Raw genomic sequence first — 24911 nt, 5'->3', positions numbered from 1 at the left:
TGTCACAACCTGGGGGTGGGGCAGAGGGTGCCACCCATATTTAGTGAGTAGAGGTCAAGCATACTACTGAATATCTACTACGAACAGGATACAATGGACAATGATCAAGCCCCAAATTCAATAGTGCCAAGATTGAGAAATCCTGCCCATTTTCACGGTCCTCTTGCAAACCTCAGAACAGGTAGCGAATTCCAGGGATTCCCACACTTCAGTCATTGCAGAGCCAGTGGCTGTAATATTTGCTAGATCCACATGCACCAGAGTTTTTATTGACTTAACATGTTTGTACAAATTAACTCATTATTTAATATTTTAGCCTCACCCTTACCAAGAGTACCTGTGAAATTGAAGGCCTGATGTTCTAATTACATTTTTCAATACACATAAAAATAAAAACGTGATTACTCTGAATGTTAAAAGTGCTTACCATCCTCTACCTAAAAGCTTCTCACATACACCGTGGCTGTGGGGATTCTAGAACTACAGATTTTCAAGTTGCTACGACTTTCGAGGTATTAGAGACCAGCCATCCCACTGTGGCTTGACTCCCTTCAATCACACCCTTGCCAAGTGGTCAGGCGGCCAGTGCTTGGACACTCTAGAGATGGGGAACTTATTCATTTATTCGACAAGCAGATATTGAGTGTAGACACTCAGGGACTCATCAGGTAAGCTCAACGCTATGCTAGAAACCAGGGGTAGGGAGTAGGGGGAGAGGGCAGTAAGATAAGACAGCCCCCACCGTCATGCACATAGAAGCCACTGAGGACTTACTACTGTATTTCCCCCATATCTGCTATATATGTTTCCCATTCTCTTTCTCATGTCTATCACAAAAAGGGTGATACATTTAGGGGAAAATGTGAACATCCATACGCAGTCCATGCATAACTCAAACTTTCTTTATATATTTTCAATTTATACATTGGCTGCCCCAAGGCCATTTCCTTTGAATGCACTGAATATGCAAAAGCTTTGGGGGTTTGGCACCCCTACTGTTCCTTTCTAAGGACACACAGAGAACCAGGTGGGGGAAGGGGAGGGTGACCTACAAACTAAGATGAAGATCCTCCCCATTTGGGACAATCCTTCCCCCCTTCCCTCCACTCTTCAGCCTTTCTCTCTGCTCCTAGAAGCACCGGGCTATAATCCCCAACTCTTACTGCTCTCCCTGTACGCTTGTCACGTAATCTGTTTAGTTGCTCTTTCTCTGCTGGTGGAGAGGGCATGCCTCTTCGTGTGAGGAACACATCATTCGTACAGCACGAAGTCTGCTGGAGAGGCCCTGATACTAGACTTTCCTCCCCTTCTCTCAAATGCTCGTAGAAGGGGTCTTGCTAGAAAAATGTCCCCCATCGAGCCATCCATGAAAGGGAAAAATCCTGCGAGATTCAAATCTTGTTGAGTTTGAAAACGAGATGGGGACGTGTCTTTTCTTATAGAACAAAATAACAACTATAAAAGTTGCTTTCCCCCAGTAAACAAAAACAGAGGTAATCTAGGGGAAGTCAAAGCAACCCCCGCCCCCCCCCCGCGGTGAATGTAAAGAGGTACCCATTGGGCTGAAGATTTATTACGTGCCAGGTATCAGGAAAACTGCTTTGTAGACATTAGTTCACTTATTACTCCCAATAACTCTATGAGGTTATCATTCCCATTTTATAGATGAGGAAACTGAGGGCCAGGGAGGTTAAACACAGCTCATTGCAGTGTGAACCTCCGTCTGACCAAAGCCTATAACTCAGTTGGGTGGGTTCTCCCTCCTCAGAACTTTGTAGGCAGGTTGATTTACAACTGAATGCTTATTTTGTTTCGTACAGTGTCCAGAAGTGAATGAAGCTTGGGGAGTAAGCCTGCTGTTGCTCTGTGGGCTAATGTGTGGTATTACTGCTTAGGTCAACAAGTGCCTGCCGGGGGCAGGAAATGCCAACCGTACACAGGGCCTTTGAGTCCCGAGGAAAGAGACAGTGGCCTGCACCTGAAGCTGCATGTTCGTCTGGGTGAGTTCCTCTGCTTTCTTTTCCAGTGACATCACCCAGACCTTCCTCTTCTGTCTGCAGCGGGTGGCAGCTGCCCGGTTCCGTTCCAGAAATTTCCTCCGCCTCTCGTCGGGATCTTCGTCCACCACCCTTCGCCGGCGCCCCCCTGTGGGCTGGGGTGGCTGTATTGTCTGGGTTGGCTGCATCTGTTGCGTTGCTGGTGAGACCTGCTGGGCACGAGAGGGAGGAGGGTGATGGGGACAGAGAAGGAACATGCTGGGTGAGAGAGGAAATCCAAGCTGGTGTGGGAACGCAAAGCACAGAGAGTCTATTGCTTTAGTAAGCAGATCGAACTTGTTTTCTAAGAATGAAGTCAACAATGAAATCATGCTCATGAAAAGAAAAAGCATTGCCGAACTATCTTCTGCGATATTTTGGCAAGACATACAAACGACTTGTGAAACAGTCAAATAGATTTTTCCCTGACAGGCATTTGGCTGAATCATGGCGGAGGAAACATTTTTTTTTCTCCTTCAGATGTTCAACATGTTTTATTTAAGGTGCGTTTTATAAAGGTTTAACCTGCCAATGCAGGACTACAGATGAAAACAGAGAGATCAGGGCTATTGTCACAATATTGACGAGTCTTCTGTCATCTGCAGAAAACTCCTTCTGGGAAGGTTGTGAGCTTTCACTCTCCTGGTGATAAAACCATGTTCCTAGAACACACCTCTGGGACACCATCACCACTGTGACTCCTACCAAAAGAACCCGTTGAAGTCCAGAAAGCAGCTAAAATCCTATTTTCACCATTTCAGAGTTCTTAATGCAAAGGGCCTAGCTGGACCTGCGAATTCCAGATGGGTCCACCTGCTCCTTGGAGCTCTGCCGGAGACAGGCCTTTCCAGGCGGCTGGAAATGGGGCCCATGGCATGGATGCCCAGAGCAGCCCCGAGCCCCGTAATACACCTTGTCTGTGCTACGGGAAGAGATGGCTGGGAATCCCCCGATACTTACATTGTAGGGAAACCCTAAGAGTGGCAAAGCACTTTATTAAAAGGTTTTACTATACTTATAGATTCCTTCTAAGAGCTGCAAGGGGCTCAGCAGCTCTGGAGTTCTGGAGACTCCTGCCCATACAGCTTTATTTCCCTTCATGAGGCAGACACACAGCACTGAGTGAAATTTCCACAACTGACTCTTTATGTGTCTGGACACCTAATGCTTTCCCTAATGCCCTGTACTCCTTCTCCCTTTCTTCACTCTCAGTAAAGGATTTTTCCCCCCTTCTCATTTCTCAGTCACTCAGGCTTACGGCTGTAATATCTATAAAGTTGTTTTACAAGAGACATTTAACCTACAGAAATAACAGGCAAAAAAAAGTGTTTAAAAGAAAGTGCAGCAACCTTTCCTACCACATTCCAATTCTATGATTGAAATCAATCAGAATGACTGTAATTGCACTAATAATGGCTACTGGTTGACGTCGGCCAACTGAAAGTGATATATTTTCATCCTAAACTCTATCAAAGCTAATATGACTCACTGTGGAAGAATCAGGCTCAGGACTGAAGTTGGATTGCATCTTGGTGATTTTATTTAAGCCAGAGACATTTTCTAAAACTGCTTATTGGTGTTTCCTTTCCTCCCAATCACAGAGAAATAACAAAATAAACTAACTGTCGAAGCTTTTACTCGACAGAGTGGCTGGTGAAGATGTAATCCTGGTTACTGGCAAAGGTTTAGTACTTGTCATTTCAGATGCTAGCTGCTGAGCTAACGACCTCAAAGCAAAGCATTAGGAAGGAACCTGTGAACTTGAACTTGGCTATTTTTGCCTGTACCATTTCTTTTTGAGAATCTGTGATGTCTAATCATCAGCCCTGGACAAGATTCTCAAGAAGGCAAAACTGGGTTTGAATCTCCATTGCCAAGACTCGCATTCGATACTGTATTCCCCCACCCCAACTTCAACCAATCTTTATCTCTGACACTTCTCCTGTGCCTTTTCCTAAGGGGGTTAGTTATGTGGTGATTTCAGGCTCAGTCCAGGTTCAGGGTTCAAAGTGTAGTTCGGATAAGAGAAATTCCTGGTGACTGAGGAGTGACACCAGGACTCTGAAATCACATTCTTCCATGCAAGAGGATCCTAAGAAGCCAGGAAAAGTGTAAATGCAACTCTAAGACCAGAATTTATGTCCCTGGTAATTATTGTTACTTATTTTATTTTTAAAATAGAATCCTATTGGCATAGATGCTCTGAAGCTTTTGATAAAAAATAATGAATGTTATTTTATAAAGACTAATGTATTCCAAGTCAAATTAGAATCTCACAGTCAGGAAGGCCTTAATAAACTTCTGTTCCTAATGCTCTAATCATCATATGCTTAAGCAATATGACAAGATCTCAGTAATCAGCCGAGTTCATACAATTTAAGAGTGGGATTTTGAGTACTATCTGAATGATCTTGTTCAAATTTTAACAAGAGCAACCTGTACTCTTTTTCTTTAGTATGGGATTAAAAAGCAACTGTTTGTGCAGCTAATTATAATAGCAATTAACTAATTGCATATACAATTGGCCACTTACCGACTTGAAATGGAGGGCAATTGGCTAATTGGTAATTAGCTAATGAATGGCTTTTATATTCAACAAATGGTTAAACTTGTCTGTGAAGTAACTTGCCGACAAGGCAACCAAAGCTGGATGCTATGCTTTTCCTTAAAAAAAGTAAGTTCACATGTGAATTTGCCTATCTTTGCACTTCTAGTTTTCTTGGTCCCTTCTAACTGCCTCCATGTCCTACTACGGCATTTGACTAAAGGTGTTCTGGACAGCATTTTATTGCTGAACTACTTGCTGAACGTCTATCCTATTACTTCAGTTTGGAATTAGTCATGGCTAACATGTATTGATACCGTGCCAAAGGCTTTACAGCCATTCTCTTAATACTCCCAAAAGTTGATGAGTTTTGTCTATTATTATCATCCCATTTTGCAGGTGGGACGACTGAGGCTTAGGGAGTTTAGCTGACTCACCACAGTTACCTAGCAAGTAAGGTGGGAAAAGAATGACAGACTTTTCACTCCAAAGCCTGCACTCTTACTTGCTATATAGAATTCCTCTAATGACCTTTGCAAAAGTAAGCTGACCTAATGAATAAGCTTATCTATTGAACAGATCAGAGCGTTGCTTGTGAATGACCCATTTTGTGGATGGTCCTCCAAGTTTGGTATGTGTTAGAGGAAGAGGGTTCTAAGGCTCCCAAACTGCCTAGCGTGAGGTCCAGAGGCAGATGATGGAGGAGATGGTGAATAAGTGTTATTTGGCGATTCCAAGCTCCCAACACCACTCTGACCCAACCGGTTGGAACCTGGCAGTGGGGAATGGGCGGAGGGGCCTGACAAAGGTCATCCTGCTTGAAGATCCAAAGTGTCTAGGGCTAGCCATGCTCCTAGACATGCACTTCATCCACTTACTAAAACTTACTCGAGTACACGGATCCGCCTCTCTTCTTGGGCTGGGTGACATAACGTCTGCCTGGTCCCCCAACCCTCTTTCGGTTGTGTCTAAATGCTGGCTTTCTTTCTAGCCACTTCTGGTGACTCTCCACCCCTGGGATTTGGCCTTTCTCTAGAACCAATCATCTACAGAGCTCGGCTCTCTGACTGCTCCCTCCAACGCATTTCACACTAGGTGGCATGAGTCACCTCTCTTCCTCATTGACACAGCACCTTGTGCCTGATCATCCCTTACCGAGCTTCTTTGTCTGCCTGGAACTGTTATTGTTTAGATTTTAGCATTTAGTGTTATTCAGAAGACTGTCCACTGTATGTAACTTCCATTTTACAGGTACCAAAATTGAGTCTCTATGTTACAAAGCACTGCAGTTTAAACCATGGCTAGGATTAACTTATTTTTCTCATTCTTTATTCACATCTTTCTTCAGATGCTTCCATTCTTCCTAATCCTCCCATCAGCATTCCTTTTTTAGAGTTACCTTTGTAACACACTGTAAAAAAAACAGATTTTGGAGAACTTGAAGTTTACATTTGCCCCCAGAAACTAGACCTGATATTTACCATATAATTTCTAGAAACTGGGATCTGGGAGGGTCTCACAGGTCGCCATGACCTCCTAAGAAAGAACAGAGCTCCCCCGAGTGTCAGAAAAACCACTGACACTCATCAAACCAGGTAGCTGCCAATGGGCCCCGCCTTAGAGCTCTCACTGATAACAACAAGGGGGAAAGAGATCATAAAAGGGTCTACCTGTGCTTGGTTGCCGGAGTGCAGGGGCGGGTGTGGCGAGGTCTGGTGATGTGCAGGGTGTGCGTGGAGGTGGGAGTGGGAGTGATGATGCGGGTGGCTCTGCTGGTGGTGGGGCTGCGGGTGAGGGTGGTGTGCTGGGTGCTGGTGCTGGTGTGGGTATGGGTGATGGGCTGGCAGTGTCTGGTGCTGATGCGGGTGTGAGTGCATGTGATGGTGCGGTGTCTGGTCCTGCCGGGAGCCCATCATTTCCATCATGTGTCCCATGGTGCTCATAGTCCCATTTGACATGGCAGCAGGGTGGTGAGTCAACGCGGCCTTCAACCTCTGAAACAGAACAAAACAGGGACAACTGAGGTCAGTCGGGTACAGAAGAGGGATTTTGAATCAAAAGGACTCATATTTTCAATTTTATGTTATGGTACTACTGCTAATAATTGTCTATTGGTTGGCGGTATGACTTTTATATTAATTTCCAATTTTCATACATATTTTAGTAGGTAGGAGGGTCAATGTCAGCTGGAAATGTTAATTCAACTGTCATGCATGAGCAGGATACCCTGTCAAGATTTAGACAGTCTACTAGTTTCCTACTATCGATTATTCATCACATCCTATTGGCAGCTGAATATAAATATAAACCAAAGAAAACCATTCAGTGCAATAATGTCACTAAACAAAGGGCTCATCTGATACAGCACTGTGTTCTGAAAGGGTCACAAGAATAAAGATTCCTTCCTCTCAAAGGACTTCTTGAATACATACAAAGAGGAAATAACTTCAAATTTCAGAATACAGGAATAGTACTGATGTTATTTTAGGGCTTCAAATTAGATTCATATCTATAACTTTTGGAGGGAGTAGGTAAGTCGTCTCCATTTGTTACCATAATATTTCTTTCTTTTTTTAAAGCTTCTATTTATTTGACAGAGAGAGACAGAGAAAGAAAGAGGGCTCACAAGCAGGCAGAGCAGCAGGTAGGGGGAGAGGGAGAAGCAGACTCCCCGCCGAGCAGGGAGCCGGAGGCAGGGCTCCATCCCAGGACCCTGGGATCCTGACCTGAGCCAAAGGCAGACGCTTAACTGACTGAACCACCCAGGCGCCCCCATGATACTTCTCATAGTCCCTCTGATAGCCCAATTTTTCTCACACAAGAACTTTCTTCTGATGTTGGGAAGGAAGTGAGGGACATGGAAAGATCTGGAGGATTGCATTCTGCAGTTTCTTTGATTGCCGTATCACCGGGCATATTTCTAACACAAAAGTATTATCCATTAACAAGCACACAGACGTGCACACAAATAACTTGTACCTGAATCTAAAGCAGGGACCAGCAAACCTTTTCTATAAAGTCAGATAGTAAATATTTTTACCACTGCACGCCTTATGCTCTCTGTCACAACTATGGAATTCTGCTCTTTCAGTGCAAAAGCAGCTGTAGACGATATGTAAATGAATGAGCATGCTGTGTTCTAACACAACTTTCTTCAGGAACAGGAAGTTTGAATTCTCTGTAATTTTCACATGACATGAAATGCTATTCTACTTTTGATTTTTCATCATTTAAAAATGTAGAAACCATTTTTAGCTCATGCGCTGTGCAAAATTAGGCAGGGGGCCAGATTTGGCCCATGGGCCATGGTTTGCTGGCCCTGATTTAAAGAATCAGTTGGTAATCAGCTTAGTCACAGTTTCTTCAAAATTGCCTTTTCTTGTACACAGGCAATTATCATCATATCCTGAGGGGCACAACGTGCTAAGTACTGTATAATACAGTTATTCCTTGGAAACGCATCTTCTGCAGTCATGATAGTCTGGTTGGCAAGCTCACACTGGCTCCATGAAGTATTTGCTAGGGGACTCAAAGTTCTCTCCTGATTTGTATTCTTATCTGATTAATGATAGTGGTGTGCCATCACTGCGGAAAGGAAGAGTTGTATTTAAATGAGGGTCAAAGCAAACATGCTCCAGCCCTGTACAATATTAATGATTCCTGACTGGGTAGAGTAAGCTATTGATAAATACCAACTGAATTTATCAAAATCTTTAAACACAAGAACCTCCACTTGGTTTTTTGTTTTTTGTTTTTTTAAAGATTTTATTTATTTATTCGAGAGAGAGAGAGAGGCAGGGATAGTGAGATAGAGAGAACATGATCAGGGAGGGAGGGAGAAGCAGGCTCCCCACTGAGCAGGGAGCCCAAAGCAGGACTCCATCCCAGGACCCTGGGATGGTGACCTGAGCCGAAGGCAGACGCTTAACCGACTGAGCCACCCAGGCGCCCCAAGAACCTCCACTTGTAAAAGAAAAATAAAAAAAAAGGGAGGGGAGTATGTGACAGACTTTATCTTAACATTAGATAATCATTGAAAACATTTCCTACATCCAGATTCAGGGAATCCTAAGCCTACTTGCTTCCTCTTTCATGAGTATCAGCTACTGACCTTCATCATAGTAATCCTGAAGAAAGTAAGCTTCCAGAATCTCTGAGAAAGATTAGATGCTGGGTATTGTGTGTATTCCTAAACAGAAAAATGAACTCATACTCCTCAACTCTACTTTTTAGAAATGATTTCATTATTTTTATAAAAACATTCAATATAAAAAATTTGAGCAATGCTTGAAAGTGCAGTGAGGGGCGCCTGGGTGGCACAGTTGGTTAAGCATCTGCCTTCGGCTCAGGGCGTGATCCTGGCGTTATGGGATCGAGCCCCACATCAGGCTCCTCCACTATGAGCCTGATTCTTCCTCTCCCACTCCCCCTGCTTGTGTTCCCTCTCTCGCTGGCTGTCTCTATCTCTGTCAAATAAATAAATAAAATCTTTAAAAAAAAAATGAAAGTGCAGTGAAGTCAGCAACCAATGACCCAATGTGCTATTTACATTTGGTGGGCGAATGGCGTTCCACGTAAGTTTCTATATGCACATGCGGAAGGGAAGGAACAGTAGAATAATTTCATCACGGTGGGATAATAGCATGGAACGTCAGGGTTCTTATTTGAATATAACAGAAGCAAAAGAAGTAAAATAAATAAACAAATTAATTAATTTTAAAAAAATGAATTGCCGGACTTCAGATACATGTTTCTTTATCCTAAGAAAAGTTTCTAGATGACATCTCCAAACTTAAGGGTGAAGAAAATTATGAAAAAGATTATACTGAAATCACTGTTCTTTGGTTTCGTTTTCTTTTTTAGAAACTGGGTAGTATTGATAAACTTTCTCAACTATTCTTTGTAGTTTCATTATTATAAAAACATACAGCTAGGGGCGCCTGGGTGGCACAGCGGTTAAGCATCTGCCTTCGGCTCAGGGCGTGATCCCGGTGTTATGGGATCGAGCCCCACATCAGGCTCCTCCGCTATGAGCCTGCTTCTTCCTCTCCCACTCCCCCTGCTTGTGTTCCCTCTCTCGCTGGCTGTCTCTCTCTCTGTCTCTGTCAAATAAATAAAATCTTTAAAAAAACCAAAAAACAAAAAAAATCCCATACAGCTATATAGTTAAAAAAAAATCAACTCCTACAAGAATAGGAGGTGAAAGACTAAAAAGCCACCTGCCTACCCTTTCCCCCTAAGCCCCAGGCCCAAGTGACTTGTCTTTGTTCTCCTTCACAATGTATTTTTGACACCTTTCTTTGTGAGTAAAAATAGCCAATAACAATGGCTGGCTTTACTTCGGCTCTCACTGAAAGCCACTCCTTAGTCTCACCTAATCCTTAGAACAATCCTGCAAGGCTGAACGAGAGACTAAGCCACCTGCCCAAGCTCCCCCACCATGGGAGAGGGGTAGAGACACGATACCTCCACAGCCTGTTCTCTAAACCAAGAAAGAAGGTGCCTAAAGGCATACCACACACATTTGCCAAAAACAGGTATAAACTATGTTATGCCACCTCCTTATCATCAAAAGAAAGGGAGAAAGAAGAGATGGGTCTATGATAAAATGACAAGATGTTGTTGCTGCACGGTCCAGCGCACGGTTACTCAGCACACAGTGAAGATCCAGATATACTCTTCCTGAAACTTGGCAAACAGGAGAGTGAATGTAAGAATTTCCAGGAAGCTCCATTGTAGCATAGGATCCTGGGCTTACCATGATCACCTCCCCTGTTACATTTGTGAAGAATGGATACTTAAGGTATCCCCCCTCCCAACGTCCCCCCCATCTGATAAAGTACATGTGTCCCTTTTTCCTGTCCCCACTTCCTCTTAAGCCTTGGGTTTATGACCCTTTTGTCTTTCTAATGTTCAGAGGACAATATGGCATATGCATAGACACTGGGGGGTGTGGCCCTGCCTTCCCATCAGCCCTTGTTCTTCCCACGCAGGCCCCATAGGCCTTTGCATTTGATAGTCTTCTTGCCCGAAATGCTCTTTCCCTTTCATCAGACATTTTATTTTTATCTTTTACAAGACTTATTCATATTTATTTTCCAGAAGGAGAAAGCGAGAGAGTGCATGTGAGTGGGGTGAGGAGCAGAGGGAGAGAATCTTCAAGCAAACTCCCCACCTGCTCAGCCTGGAGCCTCATGGAGGGCTCCATCCCACGACCCATGAGATCACGACCTTAGCCAAAACCAAGAGTGGCACGCTTAACCAACTTAGGCCCCCAGGCGCCCCTCTTCAGACATCTTATAACTCTTAGCTCTTGGCTCCTCCTTAGTAAAATTCTCCCTGGTCTCCTGGTCAAAATCAATTACTGTTATTGCATAGTCCCAGTAGGGCCATATTCCTCTTTTTTTTTAATAATTTTTTTATTATATTATGTTGGTCACCATACAGTACATTCCTGGTTTTTGATGTAAAGTTCCATGATTCATTACTTGCATATAACACCCAGTATGCTAAGCAAAATAAGTCAAGCAGAGAAAGACAATTATCATATGGTTTCACTCATTTATGGAACATAAGAAGTAGGAAGATCGGTAGGAGAAGAAAGGGAAGAAGAAAGGGGGTTAAACAGAAGGGGGAATGAACCATGAGAGACTATGGACTCTGGGAAACAAACTGAGGGCTTCAGAGGGGAGGGGGGTGGGGGAATGGGATAGGCTGGTGTTGGGTAGTAAGGAGGGCACGTGTTGCATATTCCTCTTTTTTTTTTTTAAAGATTTATTTATTTTATTTGACAGAGAGAGAGACAGCCAGCGAGAGAGGGAACACAAGCAGGGGGAGTGGGAGAGGAAGAAGCAGGCTCCCAGCAGAGGAGCCTGATGTGGGGCTGGATCCCGGAACGCAAGGATCACGCCCTGAGCCGAAGGCAGATGCTTAATGACTGAGCCACCCAGGCGCCCCTGCATATTCCTCTTTTTAATTTGGTCTGTAGTTATGATTTTTAATATGATTTTTCAGTTCCTATCCATCAACCATCCCAGAGTGTAAACTTCATGAGAGCAGGAACCATGCTGGATTTTGCTCAGTGTTAAAGTCACGGCTTTAGCACAGAGCCTGGTACATAGTAGGCAATAAATTCGTATTTTTGGAATGAATGTACAGATGAAAGAAAGAAAAAGAAAGAAAGAAAGAGAGAGAGAGAGGGAGAGGGAGAGAGAGAAAGGAAGGGAGGGGGAGGGAGGGAGGAAGGGAGGGAGGAAGGAAGGAAAGGAAGGAGGGAGGGAGGGAGGGAGGGAGGAAGGGAGGAAGGAAAACTTGTGAGGCTCATGAGGATGCAGAGTTTTCATCTTGGATCACTGCAGGTGCTATCTGTCTGGAAGGATGATTTCATCAGTCAACCAAAGTCAGCAGAAAAGACTACAGAAGTCACGTAGGCAGACAGGTGGTACAAGTACTGTCAAAAGAGCTTCCCGCTCCGCACCCGGCCTGCCCTCTCAAAAATGATAACAGAAAAAATAAAATGTAAAGAAACAAAAGGAATGTGCCTTAACTTTCTCTTGATACATTTTTCCTGAAAAGTGGTATGGAAAATTGAAAAGCTGTTTAGTAGTGGGTCACTATGTTATCCCTTCAACGCTACAAACAATGTTTCCACCTTTAATTAGGAGCAAATGGAGCCTGACAAATAAACACTATGCAGCAGATCTTCATCTCAAATAATTAGCTTGTCCTGTTAAGGGAAATTACTTGATTGCCTCAAGTCTATTCTTGCATATTTCATGCCAAGACAATAACACTAGTAAGGCTTGTAACATTCCATTTAACTATTTATTCCCTCAACAAATATTGATGGGGCTTCTACCATGTGCCAGGCACTGTGTTAGGCACATCCTTATTTGCCCTACCTGAAGGAAATGGGAGACACATAAAACCAAAGCTTTTTCAGCACTGGGGAGAAAACACTTCGGCGAGGAAATGAAGACTTCCAAGCACCCCTTAGAGAACCTTAGCCCTTGGGGTTGAGTCTACCATCTGAGCACCAGCCTGTGTCCCCTATGAAGGAAAGCAGTGCCAGTAAATGATTATTGGGACACTTCTCAAAGTCCTCAAGAGCCTACTGCTTCCCTGTATCCTGGTGCCAACACGAATCACTGCACTGTAAATCATTAAAGTCTACCAAATATAGATATTTGTACCCCACTCTTTCAGGGATGATGAATGACCATTAAATGAGTCCAAGCTGTATTTTGCAGAATGATTTTTCTTTTCGAAGCTGAACTGTGTCTTGTTTTAAATAACATTCTACCCAATGCCAAGAAAAGGCAAGGGAAAGAGAGGAAAATTAATGAGCAAATAAACATATATTTTTCAGCTATAAAAACCAGGGCTCTTACTGAGGTGTGGCTGCAAGAGAGAAAAAAATGATTCTGTTTACTTTCTCTCATCGTCTACCACATCCATTTATTTGAGAGAGCAAATCAGGAGAGACAGCGAGAAGCCTGACACAGCTGGTTTCAGTCAATAAGGGTCATTTTCCTTCGGTCTGTGTATTTTACAAGATCCTTGTTCACTGTTCCCGATGGGAGAGTGGTGGGCCCGCTGCCCAGCATCTGAGCCCTGGTCAGAAACCAGCTATCAACCTTGTCCCATCCTCTGCTCCGCCACCAGGGCTCTGCCACACCCCGCGCTGGGATCTCCAGCTCCGGGCACTTCTGCACCGGGAGGTTCTTCGGAAAGCCCAGGTATCCGCGCACCGTCATTACCGCCCCCTGGGTGCCTGCATGTGCGCCTGCGTGAGCACACACGCACATGACACACCCACCCACACCCACCGCAGGCAATTTATCTCCCATTAACAACTCGCTCTTGCCAATTAGAAACATTTGTGGAACTGTAAAAACATTTCTTCTCCATCTTCAGCGCGGGCGATTGCTTATGTTTTACAGACTCTGAAAGCCAAGCCGAATTAAACATTATTTGAAATTCAGCTGGGTGGGGGTGGGGAAGGTTGGAGCATTCTTCGGAGAAACGTTTTCATTAAAAACGGCTGTTGGGTTTTGTTCCAAAAGAGAATGTGATAACATCAAAATGTAGTGTTGCTGAGTTGACCACAAGTAAGAGGCTGTCTATATGAAAACAGGGCAAAATCCGGATTCGTATTTCCTTTCGAATACAGGGTAATTGCCATCAGCGGCCTCCCCAAGGTATTGCCCAAAATGTAATTTCTTTTTTCTTTCTCTTCCCCAAAGATAACTGATCAGGTGAGATGGTCAACACAGGCTTCTGAATGGTCCAAATGGTCACTGGCGTGAGCCCGGGTGCCTTCAACCAGAGGTGTCCTTGCAGTGTCAATGACTACTGACTTGCTCTAGGGGGTCAAGGATTTCTGATTTTAAGTCTCTGAATTAGTAAAAGAAAAGAAAAAAATGAAAAAACAAAACCTGATATTTATCCACTGAATTTTAGGACTATTATATGGACAGTTGGGATCCCCAAATGCTCCCCAAACTTGAGGAGAGAGAGGGATGGGCAGAAAGAGACCTGTCACATCGTGCCATGGGTCAATAACTTAAACTTTGAGCTTTATTTTGCCAAGATAGAAATACTTTTTATTTTTATTTTTATTTTTTTTAAAGATTTTATTTATTTATGTGACAGAGAGACAGCCAGTGAGAGAGGGAACACAGCAGGGGGAGTGAGAGAGGAAGAAGCAGGCTCCCAGCGGAGGAGCCCGATGTGGGACTTGACCCTGATCGCCAGGATCACGCCCTGAGCCGAAGGCAGACGCTTTAACAACGGCGCTACCCAGGCGCCCCAGAAATACTTTTTATTAAAAAAAAAAAAAAGATTTATTTCGGAGAGAGAATGCTAGCTGGGGTGGTGGGGGACAGTGGCAGACAGAGAATCCCCAAGCAGACTCCCAGCTGAGTGCAGAGCCCGATGCAAGGCTCCATCCCAGGACCCCGTGATCACCATCGGAGCTGAAATCAAGAGTCAGCCGCTGAACTAACTGAGCCACCCAGATGACCCTAGAAATAGTTTTAATGCCCAGATTCACATCTGGGCTTCAGGATGTCCATTGAAAATGATCGTATAACTCTGATAGTGTCATGGATCTTAAAATCCACTTTTATTTCAGGATCGTCATTGAGATAATTAACTAAAATTATACCTGGCTTAATTGCTTAGAATAAAATATGCTTCTTTCAAAACTTTCATACTGTCACTCCGTGGTTTATTTAGCTCTGATGTTTTCAGAATTTAAGTATTCATCTGCTTTAGGTTTGGTTTGGTAAATAAATTTCAAATAAGTCTACCAGGTTGGAAGGAGAGATGATCCAGGAAGGGCAAGGTGGTATGAAGTCAAGAAGGAAAAAAAATATTCATACTCTGTCATGTTGTCACTAAAAAGTATGAACTCTGAATATATTAGAGCTAATACAGTTAGTAAAAAAACCACAAAGAAATTGTATTCTAAACCAACAGTACGCTGAAAAATGACGCAAGGACATCTCACAAATAAGAATGATATCTCAGAAAAGCAGATCTTCAGCAGTTTTAATAAAAGCAAGGAAAAGATTTGGTGTTTGATTTCACTCTCCCATTTTCCACTTGTGGATATAACTCCTAAAATGAAGAAAAGCAGACCTAAGTGCTAGGTGATATGTTACACTGTGGTGGTTAAAAAGCCAAACAAGCCCCAGAGAGAAATCTTAGCAATTTCCCTGCCAGCGTTTTTCCTGTTAATATCTAAATCATATATTAATTACAGTTCTGCTAGAGCGAGCCTTTGAAAATTCTTATTAAATGAAGAAGTTAATGAATGCACATTTCTAGAATTATTTTATTTCAGATACCACTTCCTTGCATCTCTTTGACTCAGTGGCTGCCTTCAGCAGGATGGTGAGCATTTTAAGAGGTTGTACGTTTTAGTGAATTTCAGAACAAACTGAGGTTCTGGGAGCGGGAGGGAGTCTTACTTCTGCGATAAGGCAGCTTTCAGTTCTTTAGGTAAGTAAACTGCTTTGGCTCTACGTGCCTTAATCTACCTAACAAATGGGGGCAGACTCCGGAGCTCCCTATTCCATCAGAGAAAGAATCTGGGCTGACGTCTCTAAGAGGTAGAAATCTACTGGAGAAGTGAGTTGCACGAATGTCTAGAATAAAGAAAGAAAGCCATCGTTTCAGAGGATTTCAAAAGAAGAACAGAAGTTTTGGAGTGAGAAGTCTTGGTTTAGAAGCTTGGCTCCACCACCCTGGGCAGTCACCTTGAGTTTCAAATGCCTCCTCTAGGGAATGGGGATACACAACGGAATAAGAAAATGTATAAACAGGGCGCCTGGGTGGCTCAGTTGTTAAGCGTCTGCCTTCAGCTCAGGTCGTGTTCTCAGGGTCCTGGGATCAAGCCATGTGTTGGGCTCCCTGCTCAGCAGGGAGTCTGCTTCTCCCTCTCCCTCTGCCCTTCCTCCCTGCTCATGCTCCTTCTCGAGCGCGTGTGGGCATGCTCTCTCTCTCTCAGATAAATAAATAAAATCTTTAAAAAAATGTATAAACCATAAGGATATATGGAATAATTAGTGGGACAGAGAGGATTGTTTTCTGGGTGGTAAAACCAGCTTCTGATGAAAAATAACAAAATGAGATATTAAAAAATATTTTTTCTTAGCATTAAAATGTTTTATTTTCAACTTTTAAAATTCATAGTAAAGCACAATAGAATATTAATCACCGATGAAAAGGAATGAAGTATTGATACACGCTACAACATGGATGAATCTCCAATATGTTATGTTTAATAAAAGAAGCCAGACACAAAGGCTCATATCTTGTATGATTCGATTTAAACAAAATACCTAGAATAGGTAAATCCACAGAGACAGAAAACAGATTAGTGGTTTCCAGGGCCTGGGAGAAGGGGAGAATAAGGAGTGACGGCATAATGGGTACAGGGTTTTCTTTTGAGGCCAAGAGAATATTCTGGAACTAGGTAAGGGTGGTGATTGCACAACATTTTGAAGGTGCTAAATGCCCCTGAAATGTACACTTTACAATTTCATGGTTATATGATTTTATATGACCTGTATGTCAATTAAAACTATTTTAAAAATAAAGCAGAATAAGAATCTCATCTTTTAACAGGATGCCAATAGAAACTCTTGACTTCGTCGGAGAATTACTAATATCCACTGTGATGTCATGTTAAGTAAAACATTGTATTGTGAATAATAGTCTATGTCTCAGGGAATTTGACTCCTCTGCAAGACATTGGCACCCCCTTTTCCCTACAACTCTGTCATCTTCTAGCTGGCTTGAAACTAAAGAGAAAATGCAGAAGCCATAGCCACCAACTGTGTACGATTCAAAGCTGGTAGAGAGTATTAAACACAAAAAGAAAGACTTTGGCAGACCGGCATCAAGGAGTCTAAAAAGAGAAATTTAACAAGGAACAGGGTAACGTCTTATGCTTGGTTAACAAAAACAAAACAAACAAAACACACAAAACCCCAGTACTGTCCAAAGGCAACTCAGTGGAATAACAGAGGATGCAGGCATTTCATGTGAATTTGTAAAGCACCATTACGTAATGCACACGTCAAAACAGCTGGTGTGACTTTCAGTTGCATCAATGAAACTAGATTGCAGAACATAATGCAAGAGAGTAGGAGTCTTGTCGTTCACCTCTGCACAGGCCATGATGTGGACCACACAAGTCCATGTCCCTGAATCCCTGCCCCCTCTTCCAAAGATCTCAGCATCACATCTAAAAGGTGTTGGATTTTCTCTATATCCCAATTCTCAACTGGTGGACATACATGCAGTTACGTTTTTTCCCTCTGTAATAACACGGTGGAGAACATCCTTATAGCCACACATGTTGGCATGTTTACCTATTTTGAAAAAGTGTTCATTAAAAAAAAAATCCAATGAATTGACCAATCCAGTTGGGTTTAGGTTTTGGGCAGAGGTGATAGTGATGATGGTGGTAGTCGTAATGTGTGTGTGCACGTGCACATACAAGGAAGGGGGGCTAGGTGTCTATTAAGGGAGAGAGAAAAGGAAAGCTGGTGAGGACACCTGTCAAATATCAGCTTTAGTTAAAGAGACTTTTCTTGGGCCTCATTTTCTTATTCTATCAATATCCCCATACCTAGGTGAGATATTGCCTTATTATAGTTTTAGTGTTCCTTGCTCCTTTCAGGTCACTGAGCTCCTTAAGCACCATGGGATGACCTTGGGTACTGACTTGGTTCTAGCAGATATTACAGCCTCCTGGCTGGTTTCCCTGGCAATTTTAAAGGTGCTGAATACACAGTGGGCTTAGAATAAATATTTGTTGATTGCCTGCCTGCCTGCCGCCTGCAAGTCTCCAGGAGTGGTGCCTAACCATGGAATGTCTTTGAAGCACTGGCCTATAATTTTCTGCACAGAAAGAACACCTTCTGGTGGTGGTTGCGGGGAGAATAATGCCCTTTGTCTGCTAGCAAACACTGCTCACCCCCAAAAACCCAGCACCTGCAAGCCTGGGTAATTTTAGGTGAGGGCTTATTTCCAGCTTTTATGGAAGAAGAAAGTTCTATTGGAAAAAAGTAATCCTTTGTTATTTTATTTTGGACGAGCTTTTAATCAGAAACATAGGCAGTCACATATGCTAGAAAAATATATATGAAACATAGAACTTGCATTTGTAACTTGCTGTGGAAAATCCATGCTAATGCAACATTAAGTTTGGGGCTTTAATTGCACAGAAGTCAGAGAATTTGGAGTTCAAGTTCCCATAGCAGCAAGCTTCACTCCACATGTGCATCCCAGGACCCTTCCTGAGTGGGGTGACCTAATTATTTGGCAAAATGTGGTGCAGTGAAGAGTGATAGAAAGGATTTCTCCTCTCTGTGACACTTCCTGTCACCCCAAGCAAGATGGACAGTGGTCAACATGAGCTACATAAACTGTACCCTTTCTAATGTACAGCAGTCCTTGGTGACTCTCATGATGAACAATGTCACTATAAAGCCTGAGGTGGGAGGTCCAGGTCTTGGCAATGAGCAGACACTCACCACCACATCCCCAGGTCCTCCGGTGGATCCCGCCCTATGCCCTTCTGAGGACAGCTGTGTTAGGGGGCACTGTCCCCCTCATCCCTGCTCTACGGCCAGAGGACATCTCTCAGTAGTTCAGATACTCAAACTTCTGAGTCTGAAAGTCTGACTAAAAGGCCTCCAGGGGATTCAAAGGGCTTTCTTGGGCACACCTCTGCCTGGTCCTGAGGAGACTTGTTCAAGAGAGCTGTTCACATTGTCGTCCTCCAGTTTCATTCCAGTTGTGGGAAGATGGCAAGATGTGCGTTACTGTCTCTGTTAGAGACATAAGGTGTCTGGCCAAGGGGACCACAAGCTTATTATAGTAAGAAGTCTCCAGGTGTTTCTCTCTAATTATGGGTAGTAGTTTGTATGAAGTAAAAGGTGCCCTGCCCTTTGGTATCTATATCCAAGTCCATCTAGCACGTTCTATGTGTGTCCAGTGTTGTCTTTCTCCTTGGTAAAATGGTAGTGGTATCTTCTGGTTCTCCATGTCTCCTCTGCCTCTAGATCTGACCCCTGCCTGAGTTCCCTAAATTGTGTTAACACTGATATGGGAAGAGGGGAGGAAGGAGACAATTGCGGACAGTGAGGAGAAAGAGGGAGATTATAATAAACTCTGATTCTTACAAAGTGTTACTTAGCTTCCTTTTCTGGACTTTGCAAGTGTTAGTGGTCCAGAGTCACTGGACCAACAGCCAAATCACCTTGTGGTGGTTCTACTGTGCTGTTCAAGGAGAGTTCCAGGTCTGCCTGTGAATGATCTGGATTATACAGAGCTCAACTCAGCAGCCCTTGGACGATACAACAGCACATCTATAAATAGCCCTCAGGCTCTGAGCTCATCAAGAATGAAACAAGATGAAACCAGAGAGGGAGACAAACCATAAGAGACCCTTAATCTCAGGAAACAAACTGAGGGTTGCTGGAGGGGGGTGGGGGGATGGGGGTGGCTGGGTGATGGACATTGGGGAGGGTATGTGCTGTGGTGAGTGCTGTGTGAGACTGATGAATCCCAGACCTGTACCCCTGAAACAAATAATACATTATATGTTAAAAAAAAAAAAAAGAATCCTTGACGCCACCTATGAGCTGCCTGGTCCCGCTGAGGAGAGAGGACCTGCGGATACCTGTCAGACTCAAAATGAAGACACGTCTTTGCTAACAAAAGCTCTCACAGCACAATCTTTGGTGTTTTAGACAAACCACACCAGGGAGAATAAAGCTGGGCTTGGGAAAGCCACAACAAAACATCAACAACCTCCCCCAGCCCACCCCACGTGTCTACGTTTAAGGCAAATCCAAGAGGAACCATTTATAATTCATAGAGAACCTGGCCGCTGGTGTGTGTATAGAAAGTTAAGCTTAAGGAGAGTTTGTGAATTTTGCCCGAGAAGATGATGGTGCAGAGCACTGCCAGCCAAAAAGTGAGCAACAACTTCTTTCTGAGCTGATGTGCAACTAACAAATCCTGTTAGTTCTCACGTGTATTTTTAAAATTCCATTAATAACCAGGTATTGAAAAATTTCCAGTATTCTATGCTCTTCTCTAGTTTAGAGTTTTCTCTGAAGTTTTTCTTTTTTGTTTCAGGAGGCCTGACCAACAGAATACATGAATTGTTTGGCACATTTTTGAGAGCGGAATCCCAGGCCCTTGCGAAGCCGCCTTTTTATCTCTTTGTTTCTACTGTCTCCCTGGTGTACAATCCAATGAACCAGAGATTTAAATCTACCATTTTATTGCCTAAACACAAGTAATGGGGGTGCTGGGGTGGGGAATGTGGAACCATCTCTTTAAATCACATTGTCACAACTGAGTACCAGTCTAAAAATGCCAAATGGAGAGCTTTCTGGGGGATTTATTAATTGAAAATGGCCCATCTAAGAATTATCTTCTAACAAGTTTAAAATATCATTTTCAAGATCTGTCTTCTTTTCTGCTCAAGCAATTTTATTTCTGTCTCCAAATTTCTCTTAAGCAACTGCTCACCAGAGGACAATAATAGAGTAACTTGCCCTAAGTCAGTACCTTCCTTCTAGGGAAAGCAGAGTGCTTTGAAGAGAGTAAGCCTCTGTGGTAGGTAACAAAGGTCACCCCCTCATGTTCTGGAGATAAAGTAAATTACTGTGAAGAAATGTTAAGTCACCTGCTTAGAAGCCAGTGCAGAGAAAAGGATTTTTGTTTTAAGATTATTTTATTTTATTTTATTGTGATGTTAGAAGCTCTTTTTAAAATTTTAATTCCAGTGTAGCTGACATACAGTGTTATATTAGTTTTAAGTGTACAATATAGTGATTCAACACGTCCATACACACCCAGTGCTCATCACAGCAAATGCACTCCTGAATCCCCATCACCTATTTCACCCATCCCCCCACCCTCCTCCCCTCTGGTAACCACCAGTTTGTTCTCTATATGTTTCTTGGGGCACCTGGGTGGCTCGGTTGGTTAAGCATCTGCCTTCAGCTCAGGTCATGATCTCAGGGTCCTGGGATCAAGTCCCATATCGGGCTCCCTGCTCAGTGGGGAGCCTGCTTCTTCCTCCCCCGTTCCCCCTGCTTGTGCTCTCTCTCTGTCAAATAAATAAATAAAATCTTTTAGAAAAAAGCTTCTGTTTCTTGGCTTGTCTCTCTCTCTTTTTTTCCCCCTTTGCTCATTTGTTTTCTTTCTTAAATTCCACATATGAGTGAAATCATATGGTATTTGTCTTTCTCTGACTGACTTATTTCACTTAGCATTATACTCTCTAGTTCCATCCATGTCATCACAAATGGCAAAAATTCATTATTTTTTATGGCTGAATAATATATATCTCACAACTTCTTTATCCATTCATCTATTGATGGACACTTGGGCTGCTTCCATAATTTGGCTGTTGTAAATAATGCTGCTAAAAGCACCAGGTGCATGTATCCCTTTGAATTAGTGTTTTTGTATTTTTGGGGTAAATAGAGAAGGGATTTGAACCTCATGTTCTTTGTGGTGCAACCTGACGGCTTGTCTGGTTAGAAGAAAGCTCATGGACAATAAAGAGGATGGTGGAGGAGTCAAGGAGGAAAAGAAGCAAAAGGACAGATGGAAGGGAAGAAGACATATAGAAGAGTAGAAAGAGGGGAAGGAAGTCAGCTCTAGTTGGAGCCGGAAAATATGCTCTACCCAAGGGCTCCAATATTGGTATTTATTAATTTACAATGGTAAGACAGAATAATTATAAATGAGAAGTGAATACGAGATTGAGTCAAAGTGTTTCAAACCCAAAACAAGCTCAATTCCCTTTTTTAGAGAATTGTCCCTTCCACCCTCGCTTCCAGATAAATTCATCACCAAACGGTATTATCAAGCGGTTTCTTCTTTTCACCATATGCTACCAAGAAGAGTCTGAATTTGACGTGGCAGATAAAGAAGACACTGCTTCTTGTAAGGTTGTTTTTTATATGGGTAACATTGTATATAGACACTCTCCCACTTCTGCAAGGTTTTCAAACCATGCGTGGTTAACCAGAGGCTAACAAAATGGTTAACCAAATGTGTCAACCGCTAAGCCAAGTGGAAATAGTGATGGCAGTTCAAGCACTGGGGAGTTGTTCTCTCATTTTTGGGATGCATTCCATCCAGCATCCAGCCCGACTTTCAGAATGGTGTCATGTTTGAGGAGCACGTTTGGGGCTGCTGTCTTCACCCGAGTGAAGCCCAGCGGACCAGGGGAAGGGCCATCTGCATTTAGCTTCTCCTTCAAAGCAGATGTTGTAGCTCTGGGTATGAAGTGAGACATTTTCTCTAACGTGTCCACAGCAAGTGAGCTCACCACTCAGTTCTGGTCTGACTAACTGATGGGACCAAGCCCATCAAGTGGGAATCTTTTTAAAGTAGGAGATAGATTGTTTTTCTTGGTACCATTTCAGTGCCTGCTACTTTTTTCTCTTTCTTTCTTTTCTTCTGCTCCAAAGTATCCTTTGATTTCCTTCCAAAACCCATTCACTACAGGAAGTATATCATTACTAAGCTTCCTTGGTGGGACACCAAATATTGTATGCTTTGCCAAGGAGGACAACTGTCAATAGTCAAGCACTAAACTTCTTACAGTTGGGTAACATGTGGTATTTAGGGGAGGGCTATTTTTTAAATGCACTGCATTAATTTGTATTATTTAGTAGTTCAAAATTCTGTCTAGAAGTAGGAGTATGTACTAAAATCCAATGTAAACAAAGAAATAAATATTATTCTCTTCTGTGACTGACCCCAACTATTTTTCCCAAGGACAAAACAGGGCTTTAAATCAGAATCCAACAAGAGTAAATACATCTAACTGCTTTTGTTCATTCTTTCAAAACCTGAAATTTGATCTGAGTACCCAACATTGCTCCGCTTGGTGTTTTTGGATAGAAGAGTGGGGGGACACGGACAGGGGGAAAGTGGATTGAAAAGGAGCACATCTTCATTCTTTTCAATCTCTTTCCTCTTTCATCCCAAATTAAAAATTTTTCACTAGTCTCAGTTTTTCATTTAAAGACAGAGTGTGTATCACAGGCCAAAAATCAGGAACCTTATTAGTATGTATTCATAATCCATGCTGATTATTTATTATTATTTCAATCTATCTTTTGAAATAACAGTTAGACTTCTCTTTGAATCCTAATTTTGGGTGTTGTTTCAGATGCAGAGTTAGAGGCATTCTCTTTCCATTCTACTGCTTTTGGCTTGGTTTTGATCTCAGAATTCAGATCTTTGTAACATCAGTTGGCAATTAATTAAGTACATTATCAAAAGGATAACCCAACAGAAAACCTTTCACCTGGTCCTAATAAGGTGTGATGTTTCCAAAGCACTTGCCATTCGAACTCAATGAATGGATGTGTTGGTAAGACTGACCTATTTTAAAATGGAGACACCCCCAGTGTAGTGTGGCTATGGGATTAGATGATAGGGTTGCAGCATCAGCCTACTTGATTTCCCTCTAAATGACAATAACTACCCAGGTAAGAGGCAAACATCTCACATTAACCAAACTGTGATCATTTCAGAGCTTAATGGTTACAAATATCATGAATCAGACATAATTTACATTTAGATTTACATTTAATATTGTCCTGAGTTTCAAGGCTGGTTCAGAGAATACCTATAAAACATCAAGCATGCCTGCTAACAACCTCAGTGTAGTACTCATGTCTCCAGCCACAGATATAGGTGGATTCTGTTTATTCTGAGAAAATACCGTTGTCAGGACAACTGGGTGAGACATTTCAAATGCAATTTAAAGTCATACTCTTTAAGTACACTAGAAAAACAGTGAGGCTACCATTTTAGGGAGATTAACACGTCAGATGCATATCTGAGATTTCCACATCCCAAGCTGCCAAAATAGATGCCAATTTAGGAATATGGAAGACTTCAAGTAATTGAATCTCCCCCTCTTATATGCTCTTGGGAAGCATGGGTGATGTACACAGCCTGGGCTCTGATGTACTAAGGCTGGTCATTAAATGTTCCATGACATTTTTTTTTTTAAACCAGAAGAGGTTTAACCTGGCTCCACTTCAGCTAGGGTAATGGCAACCTCCCTCCCAAAGATTCCTTCTGTCCTTCCAACTGGCAAACACTTGCTTCATTTCCTCCTGTAGAATAAAGATCATGCAGAATGGCTGGCTGAGCATGGCAGCTCCTCATTCCGCACTCTGCCGGTGTTTGGGGGGAACCACTCATTCTTTCAACACACATTTACTGAGCATTTACTCTGTGCACAGTGAGAAATACAAAGACAAAGATGAAACTGTTCATTTCCCCCCAAAATGCTTTGCCTGTGAGGTGCTGTGACATTAGAGATTAAATGGGCTATTTCTAGCTGGTTTTTAGATCAGGGTTAGCATGCTCTCACCTGAATTAAATAGATATTGCTGGTGCGCTGGGGTTAACTAACATTCTTAAATTGTAGCTATCAAATTCTGTAGTTTAGCCCAGCCTAAACTGGGACTTTTAGTTATGGTTTAACCCAGTGGTTCTCAACCAAGGGCAATTTTGCCCCTGTCCCTGGCAATATTTGGCAATATCTGGAGACATTTTTGATTGTCACAACTTAGGGGGGAGGTGCTATGATGTCTAGTGGGTAGAGCCTAGAGATGGGGCTAAACATTCTGTAATGCACAGGACAGTCCTTCACAACAAGGAACTATCTAGCCCAAAATGTCACTAATGCCAAGGTTGAGAAACCCTGCCTTAACATGACTGCCAGGTTAACCAAACTGTGACTAAATGGTATTTAT

At 42.7% G+C, this 24911-nt stretch overlaps 1 protein-coding gene across 4 annotated transcripts in view; it reads right to left on the bottom strand.

Annotated features, from left to right (window-relative positions):
- The window catches only part of CREB5 (cAMP responsive element binding protein 5), a 403489-nt gene that overhangs the window by 13481 nt on the left and 365097 nt on the right, over window positions 1-24911 (bottom strand). For 3 of the 4 annotated variants that reach the window (XR_004628278.1, XM_034669652.1, XM_034669659.1), the window contains 2 exons: window positions 6252-6575; window positions 1979-2209 (listed from right to left, as the gene is read on the bottom strand). Coding sequence is in view for 3 of the 4 variants with exons in the window: in XM_034669652.1 (XP_034525543.1) it covers window positions 1979-2209; window positions 6252-6575 (555 nt within the window). In the remaining variant the exon portion in view is untranslated. The remainder of the gene's footprint in view (window positions 1-1978; window positions 2210-6251; window positions 6576-24911) is intronic. The other variant, XM_034669642.1, reaches the window with a different exon arrangement.

Source organism: Ailuropoda melanoleuca, chromosome 1, assembly GCF_002007445.2.
Source record: "Ailuropoda melanoleuca isolate Jingjing chromosome 1, ASM200744v2, whole genome shotgun sequence".
NCBI lineage: Eukaryota > Metazoa > Chordata > Mammalia > Carnivora > Ursidae > Ailuropoda > Ailuropoda melanoleuca.
This window is presented reverse-complemented; position numbering and strand designations above follow the sequence as displayed.